General features: G+C 38.9%; 1 protein-coding gene across 1 annotated transcript in view; it reads right to left on the reverse strand.

Moving 5' to 3' along the window:
* LOC121367297 (protocadherin Fat 3-like) overlaps nt 1-16,757 on the reverse strand; it is a 39,979-nt gene extending 23,222 nt beyond the window's left edge. Inside the window, exons 1-2 of the mRNA XM_041491409.1 lie at nt 16,696-16,757; nt 13,132-13,256 (exon numbers count right to left, since the gene is read on the reverse strand). Coding sequence (XP_041347343.1) covers nt 13,132-13,256; nt 16,696-16,757 — 187 coding nt within the window. The remainder of the gene's footprint in view (nt 1-13,131; nt 13,257-16,695) is intronic.
* Between the last annotated feature and the right edge of the window lie 9,757 nt (nt 16,758-26,514).

Genomic DNA, 26,514 nt, shown 5'->3' on the forward strand with positions numbered 1-26,514 from the left:
CGTGTGTACAGGAGACTTCATGAACGGTACGCTGAAGGATGTGTGAGGGAACGTGATCGGTTTGGCGGCGGTTGTCTGATTCTATGGGGGGGGGGGGGGGGGGCAATCAACTGTGATTTCAGGAGTGATCTCATCATTGTCCACGATGCCCTTACAGCCCAGCATTATGGTGACGTTATTCTAAGACCAGTTCTCCAGCCAGTTTTGCGCCGTCGCCGAAGACCAGGAGGTCCCCTTCTGTTTCAACAAGACGATGCCCGTCCACATACTGCAAGAATTACCCAGGCATTCCTGCAACAAGCCGGTATCACCGTTATGAACTGGCCCGCCGTTTCACCGGATTTGAACCCAACTGAACACACGTGGGATGAGTTAGGATGTCGTGTACGTCACCGCCAGCCACCACCGCGTAACGTCGCTGAGCTTGCATAGGCGTTGCAGGAGGAGTGGAGGAACATTCCTGTGGCTTATTTGAGATGTTTATGCCAATCCTTTCCCCGTCGTCTTCACGCATGTTCACGGGCCAATGGTGGACACACCAGATACTGACTTTTCGATTACGAATGCAACTCGATTACTGATGATAACTGGCCATGTTTCCATGTGAATGTATCTCATGAATACCAGTCATTAATGTCACATTACATTATCCATCAATTCATTAACCGTGTGTCGTTATTTGCAATGAAAAGTTGTTTTTGCGTTTTCATTGTGTGTCAGTATACATATACATATACATACATGTATGTATGTATGTATGCTTGGCTTAAAGGCACTCAGTCACGGGTTTAGTGGGCTTTATTTCTCTAAATATGGATTATAAATGGAAATTACATGCATTTGGAATACCAAACTTCATTATTGTATCATCCAAAACATTTTAATTGAACCACTATCGATGGAATTCCATGACACGCTTCATTTTTTAAATTTGGTACTCTTCTTGTGAAAAGTCATAAAACGTACGGCAAACCCGACTCGTAGTGATGAGGCTATATATATGACAGCCATATAATGTATCCTTGAATTTTATATAAACGACCGCCGTGTATAGACACTTGGCAAATGATGGCCGGCTATATACATGGCAAATAATTAAAAATATATTATTTCATGACAAAATAATGGCAAATAGGCTGAAATAAAATAATAAACAATCGGAACATGAACATTAATTTCTTTCTTTATTATGATTATGATTTTTAAAAAGAAGAATTTGTGTCTCTTGGGGTATTTATTACGGAGCTACCATACACAGTACCACTGTAGACCTGTGTGCATGGAATTTAGCAGGGGCGGGAGTCTAGACGGTTACAACTCTATAGTGCTCAGTTCGAAAACAAAAAACACGTTTTCCAGCGTCGTCAGTGTGGCCTACGATCAGCCAGTTATTTTTCGCTAAATGTTTGCAAATTATTTTGACTGATTCGCAAAGTGGTCATTCGGTTTAATGTATAACGTAAAAACACAAACAAAAACAGTGTACTGTCGCATGTTTTCCCGTCCGAACGTTGGCTTAATTATAACTTAACCCAATTGAATCCAGTTCTTCGTGCAGGGGCAAGTTCAGCCTGACATTTGTGTGTGTGCACGCACGTTAATCTCGCATTTTTATAGCCAAAAAGCCAGATAAAACACCGCCCCTACACCCCAAACAGGTAGTAGTAGGATAATAATTATAATTATAATTATAATTATAATTATAATAATATATTATTATTATTATTATTATTAATTCTGTATTCTTCTTATTATTATTATAATGTTGGGGTGGGTGGGGGCGGTTGTTACAGAAACGTTACATAAATTTAAGAGGGGGATCCGGTAGTGGCCTCAGCGTTACTGGTAGAAAAAAGTTTTACTGCCCCTTGCAATTTTGCACATTTGAAATATGACTACATACAGCAAAATAACTTATTAGTCATATTTATTTGCGGTAAAAAAAAAATAATAATAATAATAATTTACGTAAGCAGTCTCAAAATTGCAATCGGTGAAAAATTATTAAGTTCAAGCCCTTTTGTTAGTTTGTGTACTGTCCGTAGTTAGTTTCTCTTTCAGATAATCTACCTCAACAGCCGATAATTTTAATTTTTATTTGTTTATTAATTATTATTATTATTATTATTATTATTTTTTTTGTTTTTTTTTTGAGTTCTGCAAGTGCAATATTACGCTATTCATATGTTTGTGGAAAACGTACACAAAATGGTCCACCCCGCCCACCTTCCCTGTTCAGACCACGCACTGTTTGTACTGTACTGTATTTCTCCTATTCCAGATGGTTCGGTAATATGGATACTTATACTTATACACCGCCTACATACATTTTTGCTGTATACATAGTCCACCCTCGTTAGCGGAGGCCGTCGTATATATAGCCACATCGTATATAAACACCGCCTAGTTCACAGTATTCTTTAAAAATGTAACAATTCCTATCCTAAGCCAGCTGTTATGGCATATTTTGCATAACAATGAATTTGACACGGTGGAAAATGAAGGCGTTTGTGATCCAGATGTTTAAAATTTTCGCGTACGACTAACGATAAATTTACCTACAGATGCAAAGCCCTAACTAGTCGGGATTGTCGACCTTTAACATGCTTCTGTTACTACAATAAATTAATGTATAAGCTTATTATCATTCAGTACATGTTTTTATTAATTTTAATAACTTATTTTCATTGTTGTTTTTCTTTTCTATTTATCCTACGTCGCAGAGGACGGTCAAGCGTTTTTGTTACTCGAGTTTGGTAAATCGTTTTGACACTGCGATTATTCGGGGATACCCGTCACGTGACTAGAAATAATACGTCACACCTCTGCTCTCCAAATAGCCGTTATTTTTCTCTGAATTATGGACCGTCGACATAATTCAATTGTTTAAAAAAATAAAATATCAATAATAAGTGGGATATGGTGGTTATGTAGATGGTTCAATAAAGTACTTTTAGGTACAAATCAAATGTATATACTTTCAGATAATACTTTGTTGGGTCGTTAATTAGGTCAACCATCTGTGACTGAGTGCCTTTAAACTGTGCTGTATTCTGTTTCCATTTTATTAATAACCGTTTCGCATGTCATTTATTAACATCACGCTATATATTACCACCATTCACAAGTATTCGTCACTCAATGTAGGCAAACGGATAAAGGGAATACAAATGTCTACCCGCCCAACATTCTTCTTGTTACCAATCCCAACGGTTACGGTAGTGGATAATGGTTTCGAAACAGTAAAACTTCAAATATACGTCGTTTTACGAGTATCAGACAATGACAGCGTTCGCAAACGACCGTGCCTTTCATTTTGGTATCTCTGTTTACAAGAACAACATGAACACGAATAGTTGTTGCTTACACGTTGTATCCACGAGCAATGAGAGGTATCCATTTGGTAGGCCTACACCAATATGACGCATGCGTTCTTAGACAGTCTGACTTCCGTGTATATAGTACAGCAAATCAGTATATGATTCGAAAAATAAACTTAAAAGGTAAAATATTTGTGAAAATATTTGTAGATAGATTTCGAATATTAAATATTTTAAAGGCTAAATATCAGTTGCTTTTTACCGTTTATTTCTCAGTTTGTTAGCCTTTCAAGAATCTATAGGACGGTGGGCACATTTGGCTATTTCTTATTTCAGTCAATGCACGACGACTAGTATATCAAAGGTCGTGGTATGTGCTATCCTGTCTGTGGGACGTTGCATATAAAAGATGCCTTGCTACTAATGGAAAAATGTAGAGCGTTTCCTCTCTAAGTATGTAAAAATGACCAAATGTTTCAATGTGTTTTAGTGGTGTCGTTAATCACAACAAACTTAATAACTTTTAGGGGTTTTGTTGTTGTTGTTAATGGGTTTTTTTTTTGGTTTTTTTTTTTTTTTGGGGGGGGGGGGGGGGGTGGGGGAAGGGGAAAATCTATTTTGTCCTCTGCTTTAGATCCGCTCTTGCCGCTTGGTAGTGTATATCTTGTTTGGCTGTTTCAACACAAACCATCAACAAACGACAACTAACACATTTGATTGCTGCCTTTGAAAAATGACAATATAACCCTATTTAGTGAACCGGCCTCGTTGGCGTCATGGTTAGGCCATCGGTCTACAGGCTGGTAGGTACTGGGTTCGGATCCCAGTCGAGCCATGGGATTTTTAGTCCAGATACCGACTCCAAACCCTGAGTGAGGCTCAATGGGTAGGTGTAAACCACTTGCACCGACCAGTGATCCATAACTGGTTCAACAAAGGCCATGGTTTGTGCTATCCTGTCTGTGGGAAGCGCAAATAAAAGATCCCTTGCTGCTAATCGGAAACAGTAGCCCATGAAGTGGCGATAGAAGATTTCATCACTCAATATCTGTGTGATCCTTTACCATATGTCTTACGCCATATAACCGTAAATAAAATATGTTGAGTGAGTCGTTAAATAAAACATTTCTTTCTTTCTTTTTTTCTTGAATCCATGCAAACGAGAGTAAATAGTTAACACAGGCATGACGCGTGCCCTTGTCAAGCGTGCTTCACAGCAGCCTAGTCCGATTAATGACGTAAAATAAGTGGCCTTGGCCTTATGTAGCCACTGTTTTTCACTATTCTACTTTTTGTTGCACACTTCATGGTTTCACATACCTATTCAGAACTATTCAGTGAGAGAGAACTGTATGCGTGATAATAGATATATATGCTGTATATTCTAAGTATGTAATTAGGTGACACTTCACGGAGTTATTATTTGTCGGTTGGAAGGAGAAGTCGGTCACTTTCTGGGAAGAATGATTGATCAGTCTGGGGATCATAGTAATCAAGTGTAAGCAATACTAACGGGTCTCTTTTAACAAAGAGCTATTGTTTCAATACAACCCTGATGTCAGATGGAACACTTAGCGTGCTTGGCAGTATGATGGAAGAATGACGATGATGTTGCTTTTGCTGCTGTTGATGATGATATTAGTGGTGGTGGTGGTGGTGATGATGATGATGATGATGATGATAATGATGATTATGATGATGGTGGTGGTGGTGGTATAAATATCTTAAAATATGTAGATGGTAGTGGTGGTGGTGGTGGTGGTGGTGGTGCTGCTGCTGCTACTGTCGCCGATGAAAATATGTAACTGATTATGATGGTGATAGCATTGATCATAACGATGCTGGGAATGATTATTATTTCGTGAACATTATTTCACGAGGGACATAAACATGATACGAAATGATAGCGCGTTTAATATCCTATTTATTACCCATAATCGATCTTAATTTATGTCACTCAATTCGTTTGGTTGACGTTCCTGTATAAGCTTGTAGTGCGCCAATCGATGACGTCATTGTGTGACGTCGAAGTGTTACGTCCCACTGGGTGTTCTAGTGGGACGTATCACTTTGCTATGTACCAAGATATTTTTAACCATATAGGTAATAAAAGTCCGTAGTCATAGACATAGCGATGACAATGTTGATAGCTGTAGTCACTTTTATACTACGAGTTTACATCCATTACATATTCAAATAATACACGTGTTAAAAAAAAGACAAATATAGATACATCTACCGAAGGAATGAAAAATTAATCATTTGCTATGATACTCAAATACTACCGGTAGATTTACGATGTACCTATACTGACTATATATATATATATATATATATATATATATATATATATATATATATATATATATATATATTACCTGTTTGACCACACCTGCCTACCTACTAATATATACCTTCATATCTTTAATAAAATTCAAGTCTTATATCGTTATTAAGTATCGCGTATATATTACTGATCGGCAATAGGTTCCTATTGATATATTTCTGTAAGATTAAAAGTGTCTGACCACGGATAAAAACCGCTGACCCGATAAGCCGGAGAAGAAATGTTAATGTTATGTCCATTCCGCAGTCTAATACAGCACAGGCCATGCAAAGACACGGGTGTTCCGGTTACCGTTAAAACGAACAGACTTTTCCACTCAGAACCATGATTTCACGTCATCTTTATATTTGATCTAAACATTGTGGATTGTTTGTGTTTGAGGTTGCTTGCCTGGTTTCTTGTTTGTTTGCTTGCTTGCTTCTTTGTTTTGTTTTGTTTCTTGTCAGCACTAATAAGATCCTTGGCTGTTAACGGAAAACAAATGTAGCGGGTTTAGTGTGAAGACTACGTGTCAAATTAACTGAACTTAGAAACCAAATATCCGTAGTTGAAAATGTGTTGATATGTTGTTAAACAAATAGTCCTTTCTTTTCCATTGCAGGACTGTCTGTTACGTACATTTATCTTGTGCTTTGTTGGGTCGTGGCGTCGCCTCACGTCACGTCACGTCAAGTGTAATGAAGTCACGTCACGTCATGCAAAGTTATGGCCAGTAACGTCACGTGACCTTACGTTATGTTGTTATCCTACGTTACGTTATGCTATGGCGTGGTGTTCTTTCGTATACGTTGTGGGGAGTTGTATTGCAGTGGAGAATTTAGGCATAGCAATAGGCCTGGGGCCTATTTCACTAAGCATCGTAAGTTTACGTCTGTGACTAGCAGTTATACCGGCCGTACGTTTACACGTGTTTGGCATCTATTTTACGCAGAAAATCACATCATTACAGAAGATGGAGTATTTTAAGGACAAACGAAAATGGCATACGTGTATTTTTAACTATATTTGTTCTACTATAATGGTAATAAAAATTGTGGTTTAGTCGTATATTTACGTTTACGTGCAAAACTAGGCTTACGATGTTTTGTGAAATTGGGCTCTGGTGCTTATAAAACGTTTAGAGTCTATACTCGAGATACTAATGGCATGGCAACACCATACAAATTGTATGCGTGTGACATCATCATTAGATATTGAGTCTGGATTCTAGAAGTTTTATAAGCACGGGCCCAGGGATCGATCCCCTTCATTGTGGTGGCAAACTAACAACATTGTGCTTATTTAATACCAATATTCCAGTCTGTGTACGTCCCGTCCCGCCCTATTCCGCCTCTCCCCTTTATCATCACAAAAGTATTCGTCTATTTCTTTATGAAATCATACTCAGTGTGTTTATACTAAACCAAGTTTCAAACACCGCTACCCTAGGACACCTTTCAAGGACGGAGAAGTAATTGATCAAAGTCAAAATAAACGTGAGATCAAGGTAAAGCTGTGGTTAATAGTGCTGGAATTTTTAATTATCTTTACAGATTTTGTGCATAAAAGAGTTCCCCTCGCGGCTTTGTACGAGTAACCTCCCTTCTGGCATTCACCATCACAAGCATGACGTCAGCCTGGTACATGTAGTATAATTTATAATATACTAAACCGAAAAGTCTTTTATGTTTGCGTTACATTTAAGCTTATATTAAGGCTTTCGTGGTATAATGCTAAAAAGAAACCATTACTTCAGCTGTCAAAAATATATCGGTGGCATTTAGTGTACCAATGCGAGCTGTCTTTATTGGTTCACAAAAAGATCTTCTCTGAACAGAAACACTTTGATTTTTGTTTCATTTTACTGCCGTGGACATTCACGAATAATTTTTATTAATGTTTGCTTTTATCTTGACACAATATGGTTTTCATAAATACTATAATAATAATAATAATAATAATAATAGAACTTTGGTTGAAGCTGGCTACACCGTACAATAAAATGTAGCACAGGGAAACGGAGTTTGGGTCGACTGTTAACAGAACGGCAGTGGACCATAAATCGCCACTGAAAACTTTATAAAAAGAAAAGAAAAAACGTAGATAGAAATATGACCTTGAAACACCAGTACAGAAAGTTAAAAGTTTTGTTGAACTAGACAACCAGATATTGATTAATTAATCGCCGGTTATTGAACTTCAATCATCTGATAATTCTGACACGTAGTCTTCAGTTTGTTCTGTGTAACGACATCGTCAGAATACATTGGTTAAGTAATACTATACTAGCTATTAACTATCAAACATTTCATATTTCTGACACGTAGTTTTCGGTTTGTTCTGTGTAACGACATCGTCAGAATACATTGGTTAAGTAATACTATACTAGCTATTAACTACCAAACATTTCATAATTTTGACACGTGTTAGTCTTCAGATGCAATCCGCTGCCAGGATGCATCTTGCGATTAGGGAACTGAGCATATTTTCGAGGGAGGGGGGGGGGGGGGGGGGGGGACGTTATATTCTTTATGTGTATCTTAAAATTGATTTAGCTAAGTTAATTTTTGTCATTGCGTTTGTGGCTACTTTCTGTAACTTTTGTGTTATTTTATAAAGTACTTATAAACGGAATTCATGGAATCTTACATACCTTTCTACGCACAATTTCGTCCTTCCCTACTCCTTCATTAAAATGCCACCCGACACGTACATGCATTTTTTTTTTAACTGACAGGAATGGACATGCATTTTGATTTTCGACAAATATAAGCACACATTTTCCGACTAGTATAAAGTTATCGTTTATGCTAATTTAAATCGAGGAATTTAGGTGGTCTCTCGCTGATGTGAGATTTTGTTTTCAATTAGTTTCTAATTGACGCTTTTTTTAAGTTAGGTGAAATTAAAGAGACAATCCCGAGTTTGTTATATTCTAAGATGTTTGCGACTAATAAAATATTTCAATACTAAAATTACAAAACAACTATATTTCTCTGTTTAGAATATCAGTGTCTGTATTTCAAGGTGTTTTTGTCGTCTTCATGTGTGTAAATCGTCCGAACTGGATTTGGTATCAAAATAATTTCGGACGTATGAAAATAAAGATATTAGGAAATTAAATACAATTGACCTACTACAAACACTAGGACGATCAGAAACACATTTAATATACAGCCACTGATATTTTATGCAAAAGAAATATATTTAATATGTAATTCCAGTCGTTAGAAAGTCTCTTTAAGTCGGCAACATCTTAAAAATTGCAATCTCTGGATAGTCACTTTAACGAATGAACGAATGAACGAATGAATGAATCTTTAACGACACCCCAGCACGAAAAATACATCGGCTATTGGGTGTCAAACTATGGTAATGCAAATAAATAAAGTGATGATCAACATCAATATAAAAATTCAAGACTTAAACAAAAACAGTGTAAAGAACTGTGCCAAAAACACAAATATCACAGAATTTTACGGATACTGAATTTTACTCATAACTTCAATTTTGTGCTGTATTGGCCATTCTCAAAGAGAATGTTACACCCCTGCACCACGGTGAGGTTACAGCACACGCAGGGGGTCACTTTAACATGCAACACAAATGTAGTGTACGACCTTTTGACGATTATGTTTCTAATTTGTAAATAACCATTCTGTCTATAACATTGAAGGAGTCAAAGTTATCAAATGTTTGACATCTAACAGCCAATGATTGATAAATTATTGTGTGGCGTCACTAAACAAATCAAACTTTCACTAACTTTCGAAAAAGACCCTTTTATAAAATTAAAATCACTCTGAAATTATGAATGTATATCTTGCGCTTTTTATTTGACGAATCTTTGTCTGTTATTAAAAGTAAGCTGCATGACAAAAGGGATGACTTCAACTTTCCAAGACTATATTTCAGAATTACCAAATGTTTGACATCCAATAGCTGACGATTAATAAATCAATGTGTTATAGTGGTGTCCAAAGAGTCAATTTTCCCTTCATGCCGAGCAATATAGCTTATGCCCCAGCTTTTGGTGCACAACATCTAAGATACCTTAGGGCATGCTAATTGTAAGCAGATTTCAAACAACGCCATATCTTTCTAGCACTGACGTTTTTCTATGAAGGGGCTGATACGCGATCGATCTGGGATCGATTCCCGTCGGTGGGCCCATTAGGCTATTACTCGTTCCAGCCAGTGCTCCACAACTGGTATGTATTATCCTGTCTGTGAGATGGTGCATATAAACGATTCCTTGCTACTTATCGAAAAGAGTAGCCCATGAAGTGGCCACAGCGGGTTACCTCTCTCAATATCTGTGTAGTCCTTAACCATATGTCCGACGCCATATAACCGTAAATAAAATGTTTTGAGTGCGTCGTTAATTAAAACATTTCCTTCCTTCCTTTTTCTATCAGGGTTATGATGTCCAGGGACTCCTGAGAGTTCATCTCTTTGATGAAATACATTTATTTTTTCTTCATCGATTTAGACCGGCCTCGGTGGCGTCGTGGCAGGCCATCGGTCTACAGGCTGGTAGGTACTGGGTTCGGATCCCAGTCGAGGCATGGGATTTTTAATCCAGATACCGACTCCAAACCCTGAGTGAGTGCTCCGCAAGGCTCAATGGGTAGGTGTAAACCACTTGCACCGACCAGTGATCCATAACTGGTTCAACAAAGGCCATGGTTTGTGCTATCCTGCCTGTGGGAAGCGCAAATAAAAGATCCCTTGCTGCCTGTCGAAAAAAGAGTAGCCTATGTGGCGACTGCGGGTTTCCTCTTCAAAACAGTGTCAAAATGACCATATGTTTGACGTCCAATAGCCGATGATAAGATAAAAAATCAATGTGCTCTAGTGGCGTCGTTAAATAAAACAAACTTTACTTCATCGATTTAGATCAAGTGACAGTTGTGGTGGCAGTACTCATGACGGAAGGAAGAAGGAAATGTTTTATTTAACGACGCACTCAACACATTTTATTAACGGTTATATGGCGTCAGACATATGGTTAAGGACTACACAGATATTGAGAGAGGAAACCCGCTGTCGCCACTTCATGGGCTACTCTTGTCGATCAGCAGCAAGGGATCTTTTATATGCACCATCCCATAGACAGGATAGCACAGTCGTGGTGCACTGGCTGGAGCGAGAAATAGCCCAGTGGGCCCACCGACGGGTATCGATCCTAGACCGACCGCGCATCAAGCGAACGCTGTACCACTGGGCTACGTCCCGCCCCTACTCATGACGGATGCCACCGGTGGGGCAGGATATGTTGATATTTCGCAAACACCTGATATGATCACCGTTTTGACAGTGATTCATGAATGTATGACATCACAAGTGTATGTATTCCAATGAGCCCTGTCTTTTTCTAGTTTTGATTTAGTCTGGGAGTGGCAGCCTTCTTTGTGGCAGTCAAAATGTTGTATTGTTCTTATTTATATAGTTGTGAGCGCTTGTACAGTCGTTTTCTGGGGTTTATTGTTGTTGTTTTTGTTGTTGTTTTGTTTGTTGTTGGGGGGTTGGGGGGTCTTGTTTGTTTTGGGGTTTTGTTGCTGTGTATTGTGTGTTTTCATTTTGCTGTTGTTTTGGATTGTTTGGTTTTTTGTTTGCTGTTGTTGTTTGCAATAGTAAACAAAACAGTATTGTGTGAAATATAAAACCAGTTTGTGAAATGTTATTGTGATTCATGTATATTTTCTGAATTTTGTTCTGGTTATTAAATCACTTTAATTTTTAGATATAATATTACATTTAATAAAATGTTCTAAGAGACGATATTATTTTATGTCAACATTGTACAATTCCATGCGTATTGTTGGTACTTTAATAGACAGTTACATCATGTTTTACTCCTTCAATGAAACAAACGGGTATACTATGCTTATTAAAAGAATAGGCATACGGGCTCCCATTTTTGGAGAGGGCAGGCTGGGTTTTGCCCGAATTAAAAGAAAATGCCATAATCTGCATAACAACATTTATTCATATTAGCATTACAGCCAAACAGCCAAATACGGCTGCAAACGAATGACTAAACCTTTTTACATGGACCACAACTCAAAACGTCTCAGGGTTAGCACGTGTTGCCTCAATATCTCTATGATTTTTGCCAGAATTTGAGATTTTGCTCCAGAACCAGGGGGCAGATGCCCCCCTCACCCCCCTCACCCCACTCACCACCCCCCCCCACCCCACCCCCCATGGTACGCGTATGGTTAAAAGTGTCATAATTATGCCTGAAAAACTAAAAACATTGTGTTTATCATGTCACTATGTGCAATTCATTTTATATATTGTTTTTAATTGCTATATTATCTTATTTTCTTGTGGATTGATAATGAATGTTTACCTCTGCAATATATTTTAAACTGCCGGAAATAATTTTATGTTGAATAAAAAAAAACGAAAACACATAGGCCAGAATATTACTCCGTTTGAAATTCAGTTCCCTTCGTTTCGGTTGCATTAATATGAAACTTAACAACTTTGAAATATTGCATTATGTTCAAGTTGTAATATAGCCATTTAATATATAATTCAACTTATATTACTAGTGTAAATAAAAACAAAATGTTTTCAATGGTAATAGTCCGCACTGGCTGCCAAATAAATAAACAAATAAAAAGCAAATTAGAAAAGGAAAACGAACAAAACCTAACAAACTGCTATTAAAATTAAGTAAAAGTTTAGCAATTTGGTACTACATGTACTACATTGTATTTTAGCCACCAACCTGTATTCAGTGATGTGATAGTCATGCATTTCATTTTGTATTGAAAATCTCCTGTCACTTGTATTGAAAATCTTCTGTCACTTGTATTGAAAAATGACGCATTATTTAAATCTAGTGACTGATTTCACTTTGAAAGTCACAAGTGTTCTTTTATTTAAACACGTTTACCAAATTGTTAAACTTTTTCACTCAGTATACGTTCACATTAGTCATGACTGATGTTTTACGTTAATATTTTCACAAGCGCTATTTAAATTAAATTAACTAATTGTATAGCATTGTATTCCACAATATAATGTTTACATATTCATAAGTGCAATTACATGTACATGTACCTGAAGATTGAAGTAACCTAAACGTATATAATGACAGTAATATACTTTTCAAACGAATGGCTTTAAAATGTGCGTTAAAATCATGTTAAATCATAGGACTTCCATTTTATACATTAAAATAAAAATACCGTATAACATTCACTTAACTAGGTAATTGTGATACTAAGTCCAAAAAAGATAAAATATACAAACACCTGCATAAAACATCTGCAAAGTAATAAAACTGGCAAAATAAATATCGCATATACAAACAGTAATGTCAGAATAGAAAAAAGATGACATTTTCATTATTTGAGAATAGATTCAGGCGTCTTTACAATAGTATGTTATAATATGTAATTAAGAGAGCGTCTTATAAGTCCAGTATATTTGCATTTGTTTTAAAGTAATTCCAATCAGTGTAATTACCTGCTGTTTTGAGAACTCCGAGAAAAGATGTAATCACCAGGAAACATTTTATCCTCGAATCTACAGCCATCAGACGCTGGTTGCTGCTAATTCCAAACACGTTCACATTTGGTCTCATCCACAGTCTGTAATCAGTTTTAAGACAAACAAAATAGCTAAATTAACACTTGGGTGTTAATGTGCGAGGTAAGTCCAATCTTTGAAGCCAACTGCGTATTGAGAGTGACGCGTGGTATATGAGAAAAAAGGAACAATTCGGCTATTGATATATACACACATCCTTTCAACGCCAGTGTTCGGTTTATTGTCGGACCCGCGCTAAGGTATCCTAGCGGAGAGACTTTATGAAATGTAAGAATATCTCTTTTTGTCAGCTGGAATCAAACGTTTGAAAGGGTTGTGGGACCAAAGGTAGTTTAATTATGTTAATAGAGATAGGAGCATTTAATATCCCTATTTAATAACAAAGGTTTTGTTAACATGTGGGTTAAACATGTACAATGCTAACCTCGCGCACATCAAAGTGCGAAAGCCACACTAGAATTCGACGGTGCGGTACTTAATAATAAAAATCTATGCTGGGATCGATAGACTAATTACCATGCATTTGAAATAAATAACCTTAAAGAAACGTTATGAAAGTGACTTTTGGCTATATGTACTGGTTTCATCCGCTTTTCGTCAATACTTGTGACATAACAATAATATAACTGGTGATGACGATAACAATGATGGTAGTGGTAGTGGTGGTGGTGGAGGTGGTGGTTATGATTATGACAATGATGATGGTTGTGGTGATGATGATCATGGTGAAGGTGGTGGTTGTTGTGATTATGATGATGATCATCATCATGGTTGTCTTCGTGCAGCGGTCGTGTGGACAATTTCATCTGTAGAAGTGATTTAAAACTACATTCCCTGGAATATTTTTATTATTTAAGCATATAGAACAGAAAATCCAATTACGTTTGGTGCATATATGACGCCGCACTCCGCATTGGTTTCACTACGCTGGCTTATCCAGGTAAAAAACAAAGCCATGATTTTGAAAGTGGAACACTTTTGTCGGGCTCGTACCGATCTCGGTTTTCATTGGCTTATCACAAGTATAGAATTCCCCAACAAGAGATCACGTGAGATTTCGCAATTTTTTAACAAATTTAACTGTCTTGATTGAGGGGTCGTCTCATATCTCCAAAACATATTTATATTCATAGAGGTATGGTACAACGCCTTTCCAGGGGTCGGTGAGTGGGGGATTTGCCTTGAAATTTTGACAGTGGCCAGCTGTTGGCATACGCGTTACATGTAAGGGGGTGTTACTAATTACGTAACGCTCTAGGGGTAGAGGAAGAGGGTACTGTGTTCGATTTACGTAACATTTTTCAAGACTATATGTTATTTTTATTCATTATTTAGATTTAAAAAGGTGGTTTTTGGAAATGCACGGTCAGTCTAGGATCGATCCCCATCGGCGGGTATACAAAAAGACCATGGTATGTGATATTCTGTCTGTGGGATGGTACATATAAACAATCCCTTGCTAAAAAAAAATGTAGCGGGTTTCCAAGGCGCGTGTGCGGGGATTTCAGCGGGGTTGGGGTTATAGACTGTGTTAAGCGAAGTTTATATGGGGCCATGCTCCCCCCAAAAATACATTTCAATTTGTTTTAAGCTTGGGCAAGTAAGGGTTTCGACCTCCAATACCCTCCCCCTGCACATGTACCCGATTCCTCTCTAAGATTATATGTCAAAATTACCAAATGTTAGACATCCAACAGCAGATGAAAGGAAGGATAGGATATGTTTTATTTAACGACGCACTCAACACATTTTATTTACGGTTGTATGGGGTCGGATGATTATTAAATCAATATGCTTTATCTTTGATGTCGTTAAACAACCCACCCCACCCCACCCCAACTTTACCCTTTCCAAACGAAATAATATTTATTTGAATTTGTCGATTTTAACACGTAAAATTAAGAAGTGAAAACGTTCATTGTCTACTTTAGTATATTTTATTTTAAAAATATATACATGATTAATGTGTTACTAGTATACAAGCTAAACTTTGAAAGTTCTACTATACTTTATAAAATATCAATTCTGAAATAGGAAGGTACGACTGTCGATAATACGTTGTCAGGATCAAACCGGTTTTAACTACAGCGCAAGTTTTCTCTTTTAATTTTTTGAGACGAACCCTACAATTTGAGCTATGGCGGCACAGGCGACGAATCAAGCGTATACGTTTGACGATATCCGTTCATAGCGAACACACACGACTTTTTTAAAAGTGCATTTGAGCTTGTATTTCACATTTGTACATGATGTTATAATATGGTAACCAGATAATGTAACTTTAAAAGGAAATCTCAACATGTTGGTGGCAAAACTAACACTAAGAAATTAAGAAGTCTATGAGTTCTAAGAAAAGGAAATGGTGTGGCAATCAACCATGGGTTTTAATGCGTACAATAGAGGTTGAGTAGGTTTTAAATGGTATATCACGTTTTGACATCAAGTTGTGTACAACATAAATGAAATCGTCAGTTCACACTATAATAAACTGCTTTGTACAAAATTTCACTTTTCTGCATTGCATACTTCTACTGGTATTCATTTAGAAAAAAAGTGTGATGTTGTTGGGGGGGTTTGTGGGTTTTTTGTTGTTGTTGTTGTCTGTTTGGGTTTTTTTTTTTTGGGGGGGGGGGGGGTTGGGTTTTTTTTTGGGGGGGGGGGTTTGTTTTTGTTTTTGCTTTTTAGGGGGGATTATAAATCATACAATATACATAATTTTATGTGTATCTATACAATGTATACATGGAAGCGCGCACGCGCGTGTGTGTATGTGTGTGTGTGTGTGTGTGTGTGTGCGCGTGCGTGTGCGTGTGTGTATGTCTGTGTGTGTGTCTGTGTGAGTGTGTGTGTGTGTTTGTCTGTGTGTGTTTGTGTGTGTATGTGTGTGTATGTGTGTGTTTGTGTTTGTGTGTGCGTGCGTGTGTGTGTGTGTGTCTGTGTGTGAGTATGTGTGTATATGTCTGTGTCTGTGTGAGTGTGTGTGTGTGTTTGTCTGTGTGTGTGTGTGTGTGTGTGTGTGTCTGGCTGTCTGTGTGTGTATGCGTGTGTGTGTTTGTTTGTGTGTATGTTTGTGTGTGTGTGTGTGTGTGTGCGCGCGCGCGCGCGTGTGTGTATGCGGTGTTGTGTTTATGGGGGGATTGGGTATGGTATTTGGGTTTTTTATTTGTACCTGAACCAAATGAGTGTGAGATATACTTGCATAGTATAGCGCTTGTCTGGAGTGCGACGGGTCGAAACTATTGGATTTAGTTTTTTCATGTTTGATCCAGTCCTCCACCACTACTATATTAAACACTATATAATCGTACGTTTTGTAGCCTCTGTGGCGACAGCGGGTTTCTTATCTCACAATCTGAAACAAGTATCGCGATTATTATGTTAGACAGTAGCTGTGGTTAAAGTTATTCTGGTACAATCATATAATTTGTTTTAAGCAATAAGATGTCAATGGCACTATCGCCATCAGGGGCGGGGCGTAACCCAGTGGTAAAGCGTCCATCTGATGCATGGTCGATGTAGGATCGCACACCGTTGGTGGGCATATTGCTCTCTGTCTCGTTCTAGCTAGTGTACCACAAATGGTATATATCTGTAAGAAAAGAAGACAGATATATGAATTATAGCATTGAAGGTTGATTTACAGTGCAGTTAGTACTATGAACTTGGTGTGGGTGGGGTAAAGATAAGTTACTCTCACTATTTTCTTTCCAGCACTAATGAGAGAAAATGTTAGATTATGCTTGATTTATTTTGTTATTACTAAACATGCATGTAGTCATTCCCCGAGATGCCAGAGAAAACTGTTAGCAATGGTTTTGTTTTAGGGACTGGTAGTATTGAACAGTAAGAATACTTACCTAGTTTAGCAATGGCTTTGTTGTATGGACTGGTGGTGTTGAACAGTAAGAATACTTACCTAGTTTAGCAATGGCTGTGTTGAATAGACTGGTAGTATTGAACAGTAAGAATACTTACCTAGTTTAGCAATGGCTGTGTTGTATGGACGGGTAGTATTGAACAGTAAGAATACTTACCTAGTTTAGCAATGGCTGTGTTGTATGGACTGGTGGTGTTGAACAGTAAGAATACTTACCTAGTTTAGCAATGGCTGTGTTGTATGGACTGGTGGTGTTGAACAGTAAGAATACTTACCTAGTTTAGCAATGGCTGTGTTGTATGGACTGGTGGTTTTGAACAGTAAGAATACTTACCTAGTTTAGCAATGGCTGTGTTGTATGGACTGGTGGTGTTGAACAGTAAGAATACTTACCTAGTTTACGAATGAGTGTGTTGTATGGACTGGTGGTTTTGAACAGTAAGAATACTTACCTAGTTTAGCACTGGCTGTGTTGTATGGACTGGTGGTGTTGAACAGTAAGAATACTTACCTAGTTTACGAATGAGTGTGTTGTATGGCCTGGTAGTGTTGAACAGTAAGAATACTCACCTAGTTTAGCAATGGGTGTGTTGTATGGACTGGTAGTGTTGAACAGTAAGAATACTCACCTGTTTAGCAATGGGTGTGTTGTATGGACTGGTAGTGTTGAACAGTAAGAATACTCACCTGTTTAGCAATGGGTGTGTTGTATGGACTGGTAGTGTTCAACAGTAAGAATACTTACCTAGTTTAGCAATGGCTGTGTTGTATGGACTGGTGGTGTTGAACAGTAAGAATACTTACCTAGTTTAGCAATGGCTGTGTTGAATAGACTGGTAGTATTGAACAGTAAGAATACTTACCTAGTTTAGCAATGGCTGTGTTGTATGGACGGGTAGTATTGAACAGTAAGAATACTTACCTAGTTTAGCAATGGCTGTGTTGTATGGACTGGTGGTGTTGAACAGTAAGAATACTTACCTAGTTTAGCAATGGCTGTGTTGTATGGACTGGTGGTGTTGAACAGTAAGAATACTTACCTAGTTTAGCAATGGCTGTGTTGTATGGACTGGAGGTTTTGAACAGTAAGAATACTTACCTAGTTTAGCAATGGCTGTGTTGTATGGACTGGTGGTGTTGAACAGTAAGAATACTTACCTAGTTTACGAATGAGTGTGTTGTATGGACTGGTGGTTTTGAACAGTAAGAATACTTACCTAGTTTAGCACTGGCTGTGTTGTATGGACTGGTGGTGTTGAACAGTAAGAATACTTACCTAGTTTACGAATGAGTGTGTTGTATGGACTGGTGGTTTTGAACAGTAAGAATACTTACCTAGTTTAGCAATGGCTGTGTTGTATGGACTGGTGGTGTTGAACAGTAAGAATACTTACCTAGTTTACGAATGAGTGTGTTGTATGGACTGGTGGTTTTGAACAGTAAGAATACTTACCTAGTTTAGCACTGGCTGTGTTGTATGGACTGGTGGTGTTGAACAGTAAGAATACTTACCTAGTTTAGCACTGGCTGTGTTGTATGAACTGGTGGTGTTGAACAGTAAGAATACTTACCTAGTTTAGCACTGGCTGTGTTGTATGGACTGGTGGTGTTGAACAGTAAGAATACTTACCTAGTTTACGAATGGCTGTGTTGTATGGACTGGTGGTTTTGAACAGTAAGAATACTTACCTAGTTTAGCACTGGCTGTGTTGTATGGACTGGTGGTGTTGAACAGTAAGAATACTTACCTAGTTTAGCAATGGCTGTGTTGTATGGACTGGTGGTGTTGAACAGTAAGAATACTTACCTAGTTTAGCGCTGGCTGTGTTGTATGGACTGGTGGTGTTGAACAGTAAGAATACTTACCTAGTTTAGCACTGGCTGTATTGTATGGACTGGTGGTGTTGAACAGTAAGAATACTTACCTAGTTTAGCGCTGGCTGTGTTGTATGGACTGGTGGTGTTGAACAGTAAGAATGCTTACCTAGTTTAGCGCTGGCTGTGTTGTATGGACTGGTGGTGTTGAACAGTAAGAATACTTACCTAGTTTAGCACTGGCTGTGTTGTATGGACTGGTGGTGTTGAACAGTAAGAATACTTACCTAGTTTGGCACTGGCTGTGTTGTATGGACTGGTGGTGTTGGACAGTAAGAATACTTACCTAGTTTGGCACTGGCTGTGTTGTATGGACTGGTGGTGTTGAACAGTAAGAATACTTACCTAGTTTAGCACTGGCTGTGTTGTATGGACTGGTCGTATTGAACAGTAAGAATACTTACCTAGTTTAGCACTGGCTGTGTTGTATGGACTGGTAGTATTGAAGAGTTAGAATACTTACCTAGTTTAGCAATGGCTGTGTTGTATGGACTGGTGGTATTGAACAGTAAGTATACTTACCTAGCTTAGCAATGGCTGTGTTGAATGGACTGGTAGTGTTGAAGAGTTAGAATACTTACCTAGTTTAGCAGTGGCTGTGTTGTATGGACTGGTGGTACTGAAGAGTTAGAACACTTACCTAGTTTAGCAATGGCTGTGTTGTATGGACTGGTAGTGTTGAACAGTAAGAATACTTACCTAGTTTAGCAATGGGTGTGTTGTATGGACTGGTAGTGTTGAACAGTAAGAATACTCACCTAGTTTAGCAATGGGTGTGTTGTATGGACTGGTAGTGTTGAACAGTAAGAATACTCACCTAGTTTAGCAATGGGTGTGTTGTATGGACTGGTAGTGTTGAACAGTAAGAATACTCACCTAGTTTAGCAATGGGTGTGTTGTATGGACTGGTAGTGTTGAACAGTAAGAATACTCACCTGTTTAGCAATGGGTGTGTTGTATGGACTGGTAGTGTTGAACAGTAAGAATACTCACCTGTTTAGCAATGGGTGTGTTGTATGGACTGGTAGTGTTGAACAGTAAGAATACTTACCTAGTTTAGCAATAGCTGTGTTGTATGGACTGGTAGTGTTGAACAGTAAGAATACTTACCTAGTTTAGCGCTGGCTGTGTTGTATGGACTGGTAGTGTTGAACAGTAAGAATACTTACCTAGTTTAGCAATGGCTGTGTTGTATGGACTGGTGGTGTTGAACAGTATGAATACTTACCTAGTTTAGCAATGGCTGTGTTGTATGGACTGGTGGTGTTGAACAGTAAGAATACTTACCTAGTTTAGCAATGGCTGTGTTGTATGGACTGGTAGTGTTGAACAGTAAGAATACTCACCTGTTTAGCAATAGGTGTGTTGTATGGACTGGTGGTGTTGAACAGTAGGAATACTTACCTAGTTTAGCAATGGCTGTGTTGTATGGACTGGTGGTGTTGAACAGTAGGAATACTTACCTAGTTTAGCACTGGCTGTGTTGTATGGACTGGTGGTGTTGAACAGTAAGAATACTTACCTACTTTAGCAATGGCTGTGTTGTATGGACTGGTAGTGTTGAACAGTAAGAATACTTACCTAGTTTAGCAATGGGTGTGTTGTATGGACTGGTGGTGTTGAACAGTAAGAATACTTACCTAGTTTAGCAATGGCTGTGTTGTATGGACTGGTGGTGTTGAACAGTAAGAATAGTTACCTAGTTTAGCAATGGCTGTGTTGTATGGACTGGTGGTGTTGAACAGTAAAAATATTTACCTAGTTTAGCAATGGCTGTGTTGTATGGACTGGTGGTATTGAACAGTAAGAATACTTACCTAGTTTAGCAATGGCTGTGTTGTATGGACTGGTGGTATTGAACAGTAAGAATACTTACCTAGTTTAGCAATGGCTGTGTTGTATGGACTGGTGGTATTGAACAGTAAGAATACTTACCTAGTTTAGCAATGGCTGTGTTGTATGGACTGGTGGTGTTGAACAGTAAAAATATTTACCTAGTTTTGGAGGGCGGGATGTGGCCCAGTGGTAAAGCATTCGCTTGATGCGTGGTCGATCGATGGACCCATTGGGCTATTTTTCGTTCCAGCCAGTGCACCACGCCTGGTGTAACAAATGTCGTGGTATGTACTATCCTGTCTGTGGGATGGTGCATATAAGAGCCCTATATAGCGGGTTTCCTTTCGAAGATTAGGCATCAGAATTACCAAATGTTTGACATCCAATAATGATCAATAAATCAATGTGTTCTAGTGGTGTCGTTAAACAAAACAAACTTTAACTTTTTTCTAATGCCAATTGTTCTAGTGGTGTCGTTAAACAAAACAAACTTTAACTTTTTTCTAATGCCAATCATAGCAGTATCTAAACTACTGAACGTTTTTACATTTACCATAGTTTGACACCCAATACCCGATGTATGTTTCGGGCTGGGGTGTCGTTAAACATTCATTCATTTTCTTTCATTCATTTATTTATTCATTCTAAACTTCCGACGGCGAAGCAAAACGATAAGTGCACATATATTTTATGACAATTAAAATAATACTCTGTGCCGCGGTTTTCTCCAAGAAGATTTTCTCTTAAACTGTGCCAAGTAAGGAACGATGAGCAATATGTTGGCGAGATTTAACAAATAGGTAACTGGGTCGCTATTCACTTGGGCCATGCTATTCTAATGGACTTGTGAACGGATTTAAGAATGCCCATTGTGGGCTTTGTTATTGTGTGGCCTTGAATGTCGCGTCCGTCATTGTTATTTTATTTAAAATATTCAACATTGTTTGACGTAACAGTCTGAATATAATTATGTGATTTTAAAGAGAGACTGTCCTGAGTGTGTGCTGTTGTCAAGGGAGAATCTAAGGAGGTGATCAGGGGCGATTCGGTTTCCTTTCCCGAAAAAAAAATCAAGATCTCTTCGTTTAAATTGAAATGCAAAAAATAAAAATAATAAGATCCCTTTGTTTAGATTGAAGTGCCCTTTTCAGGTGTTGGTCCTTGCGATTTTACCCTTATTTGCCTCCCTCGTATATTTTGTGGGTCCGCCCTTGAATGTTAAGACGTTTCCGACTAATAGAGCCTTTTGAAAATAGATTAAAGTGTCAGACCCTATTTTGTAAGCTCTACTGTGTATTGTGTTTACTGTTAGAGCCGTGTTTATTTACATTTCACTCTCTAGATTATCCATTTCCGTAGATCCACAGTGCTCTGGTCATCCTCATATTGGTAATACCACGAAATGCATTTTTTATAATTTTGAGAACGCACGTGCGTATGAAACAAAGCGGTCATTAAAACAAGCTGTAGTGTTTCCCCCGTTTCAATGTTACAAATTTTCGTTTCACTCTGTTGTAACTTGATCCAGAGAGTGTTACAGCTTTGTAGATAAACTAAACTTACTGTCCATTTTCATATTTTGAAACTAAAATCTGCGACTTTGAACTTACATATTTAATACATTATGTCATTCAGAATACCATTTCTGTATGTGCAGTGTGTTCCTCGTCGTACGAGTATTTATAGCAGCTTAAATTCCATTGTATTTTGATTGAAAGGTTTACCTAAAATCCAGTCTGGACTACTACAAACAATAAGACAACTGACTATACCGACACTGGTATACAAAATAAAAAGAAGATGCACGTGATATGGAATTTTTGTCGTTAAAAGACCACTGGCAGAGCCAGGACTTTATATTGAGGGGCAACCCATATTGGGATGGCCAACCTACAGTATGTATGTATGCATGTATGTATGTATACAAATATACTCTTCAAAAGAAGAAACGCAAAACCACATTGTCGTAACATTTGGAGAATTGATTTAATTATTGAATGGCGAGTCCGATAATTACCAAATGTTGCAGGATTATTCACAATTCACTCTAGTCCATTGTGAGTAAGTGATAGGACACACCACCAAGGTCAAGGTCATCTGGAGTCAATACCGGGTGTGGCCTCCGCGTGTGTTGACAACTGCCTGGCACCGCCTGCCCATTGAAGCAACCAGAGTACGGATGACGTCCCGGGGGATGGTGGCCCACTCGGCCTGCAAGGCTGCTGCCAGCTCGGGCAGGGTCTGGGGCTGTGGTTGTCGCTGTCGGAGGCGTCGGTCCAACTCGTCCCATAGATGCTCAATTGGGTTCAAATCCGGTGATATCGATGGCCAAGGAAGGACATTAATGTTGTTGTTCTGTAGGAAAGCCGTTGTGAGACGTGCTGTGTGAGGCCTGGCGTTGTCATGTTGGAACACTGCGTTGGCGTTGGCCATAACTGGAACGATGTGTGGCCGGAGGATCTGGTCAATGTAGCCCTGTGCATTCAGGTTGCCCTGCACGTGGACCAGGTCAGTTCTGCCAGTGTGTGAGATGGCTGCCCACACCATGACACTACCCCCGCCGAATCTGTCCACTTCCTGCACGCAGTTTGCCGCATAACGTTGACCACGACGCCTATACACGCGACATCTTCCATCATGACGTCGGAGCAGAAATCGGGACTCGTCACTGAACCACACCTGTCTCCATCGCAGTTGAGGCCATTGTCGATGAATCTGGCACCACTGCAGTCGGAGTCGACGGTGTTGTGGTGTTAAGATGACACCTCGAACTGGACGTCTGGCACGAATTCCTACCTCACGTAGGCGGTTCCGTACGGTCTGGTCGGATATCCTGCGCAAAACTGGTATTGCTGCGGCTGTGGAGGTGGCAGTAGTCAATCGTTCCCGAAGGTGGCGTACCCGGATGTAGCGGTCCTGCCCGGGGGTAGTGACCCGTGGTCGACCGGATCTAGGGAGGTCACGTGTTGATCCATGTTGCTGGTAACGGTCCCACAGTCTGGAGATGGTGCTTGGGGACACATGGAATGCCCTGGCAACGGCCGTTCTGGATTCGCCTGCGTCTAGTCGGCCGATGGCATTGTTTCTCTGCGGTTCACTGAGACGTGGCATGTCCTGGATTGTCAACTGTCGGCCAGATACAGAGGCCAGGCAAGCGAACACCCTGCACTTTTATACTGTCGGTGTTCATGTTGCACGTGCAGACAACGCACGTGCAGTGGTGACATGGTTTGCACGTGGCTGCGTTTTTGCGAATATTCACATTTTGGAACTTTATTGTACAGTAGCTGCGTTTTATCGAATGTAACCGTGGGAATGTGTTTGGGACATGCAATGACCTTATATTCACAAAGCATGAACCGGTAGGAAACATAAAATCGGAGTTATAACCCATTTGTACCCTTTTGCGTTTCTTTTTTTTGAAGAGTATATGTATGTATGTATGTATTGATGTATGAATATCTATATATTGTATGTATGTCGAGGTTGACTGTTACATACATAGATATTAACGCACTGGCGCAAGGGATGATTAAATCCTTTCTGGCCTCAAAAATTGTCCCATGCCGTTGCTGGGACTCGAACCTGTGGCACCGATTCGCCCGCAAATTGCAAGACTAACCACGATACACTCTGAGCTATCGAAGCTTCCATAAAAAGGAAGCTTCTTTAACTCAACCATATGCATGGGGCCTACAATCTACGCGGTCGATCCCGCTTACGTGCATGGAACAGTGGGCAGACCTGGCACTGGCTAGTATGTATTGATGTATGAATATCTATATATTGTATGTATGTCGAGGTTGACTAGTACATACATAGATATTAACGCAATGGCGCAGCGGATAATTAAATCCTTTCTGGCCTCAAAAATTGTCCATGCCTCCCCCCAATCAAATGTATGTATGTATATATGTATGTATGTATCTGTGTATGTATGTATGTACCTATGTATTTATGTATGTATGTATGTATGTATAGTTTTATAAAATTTAACTCTTTTTTTTTAAAGTTTGATGGGGGGGAGGCATGGCTACCGTGCCCCCCCCCCCTTTCCAGGCTACACCACTGTAAAACACTGTATTAAGTTACGTTTTCATATGCACGTTTCCCGTGAATACGAAAATCCGTGAACTATGGAAATAATGTGTCTGTCATGTCTGTGTTCCGAGGTCTGTGTCTCCATGCGTGATCCGAGCAACTGAAACAAATGTTAGATTGCTCATAAGCTCAATAAATTAGGACTCCTTTTAACGTCATACTAAATCTACTTCTTTTTTTCCATTGTATATTTCATAACAAATTCTCGCCGATGTAGACGAAATGCATGGTCTATTCTATGTGGTTAAATACTATATGTAAACCCCGAAATTGCAGCTTTAATATACATTCACTTAAAGAGGCAGTCTAAAAGTTGCATAATGACCAAAATATTCAATTTTCTTTTGAAGTGTAAATATTATACCTTTGAATTAAATACTCTCATTCTCCAAGAAAACAAATGCATCCCAATAACTTTATTTACTCCTATTTGCTATCAAATTTATATTATTGAAACATTAAGAATGACCCACAGGTCAAGACGGGATTTGACAAAGAAGTGGTTGTTATTATTGTGAATGAATAATTTTATGAATTTTATATTTTTGCATCATCAGTCCTGTCGGTGACGGCCAACGGAAGAATAAAGAACTGTGCACAGTTCTTTATTCTTTGTCAGGCGCGGATCCATGGATTATTACTGTGCACAGTTCATGGATTATCACTGTGCATAGTTCTTTATTCTTTGTCAGGCGCGGATCCATGGATTATCACTGTGCATAGTTCTTTATTCTTTGTCAGGCGCGGATCCATGGATTATCACTGTGCATAGTTCTTTATTCTTTGTCAGGCGCGGATCCATGGATTATCACTGTGCATAGTTCTTTATTCTTTGTCAGGCGCGGATCCATGGGTGGGGTGGGGAGCTGAAGCTGCGAGTTTTAGTGGAATTTCGCCATTTTCCATTGTTACCATAAAAATGCCAACACTCCTTTGACGTGACGTCAACAATACAATGCTTTTTCGGTTTAATATGATTATTGATGTGAAAGCGATACTATGTACGTTCCTCTGAATATAATTTAATTTCAGAAATGTGCGAACAGAATTGCTTTTAGACTTGTATAAATATATTTAATTTAAATGACTACTACTAATGCTACCTAATGATGGCATCTAGCTGCGATGCTATTCAGTTGCAATATTTTCTGCAATCAGTTGCAATATTTTCTGCAATCAGTTGCAATATGTTCTGCATATATCAGTAGAGGTAAGTGTTTGTTTGTTTGTTTGCTTGTTTGTTTAATTATTTGTTTATCAGGACCGATGAAGTAGAGGTTAGGTGCGTAGATATTGTTTGTTTGTTTATACAAGTAGTTAATTCCGTGCTTATATCCACTTACAGTTTTAGCACACTTTTCTGGGCACACACCTCTGTTATCTGCGCTATCTATATTTAGGACAGTGGATTAGCGGTTAATTTCTAGTTGTTCGAGAGAGAGAAGTCGGTGTAGTGACCTTACCGGTCTTACCCATTGAGTTGTTAAACTCGCTGGGGAGTGGTAGCTGGTCCAGGGATGTGAACCCAGTACTTATTAGTCTTGCGTCCAGTGGCTTAACCACTACGGGAGGGGGGGGGGGGGGGCACTCTCATTGGAGGACACGCCACA

The sequence above is a fragment of the Gigantopelta aegis genome, chromosome 3 (assembly GCF_016097555.1).
Source record: "Gigantopelta aegis isolate Gae_Host chromosome 3, Gae_host_genome, whole genome shotgun sequence".
Classification (NCBI taxonomy): Eukaryota; Metazoa; Mollusca; class Gastropoda; order Neomphalida; family Peltospiridae; genus Gigantopelta; species Gigantopelta aegis.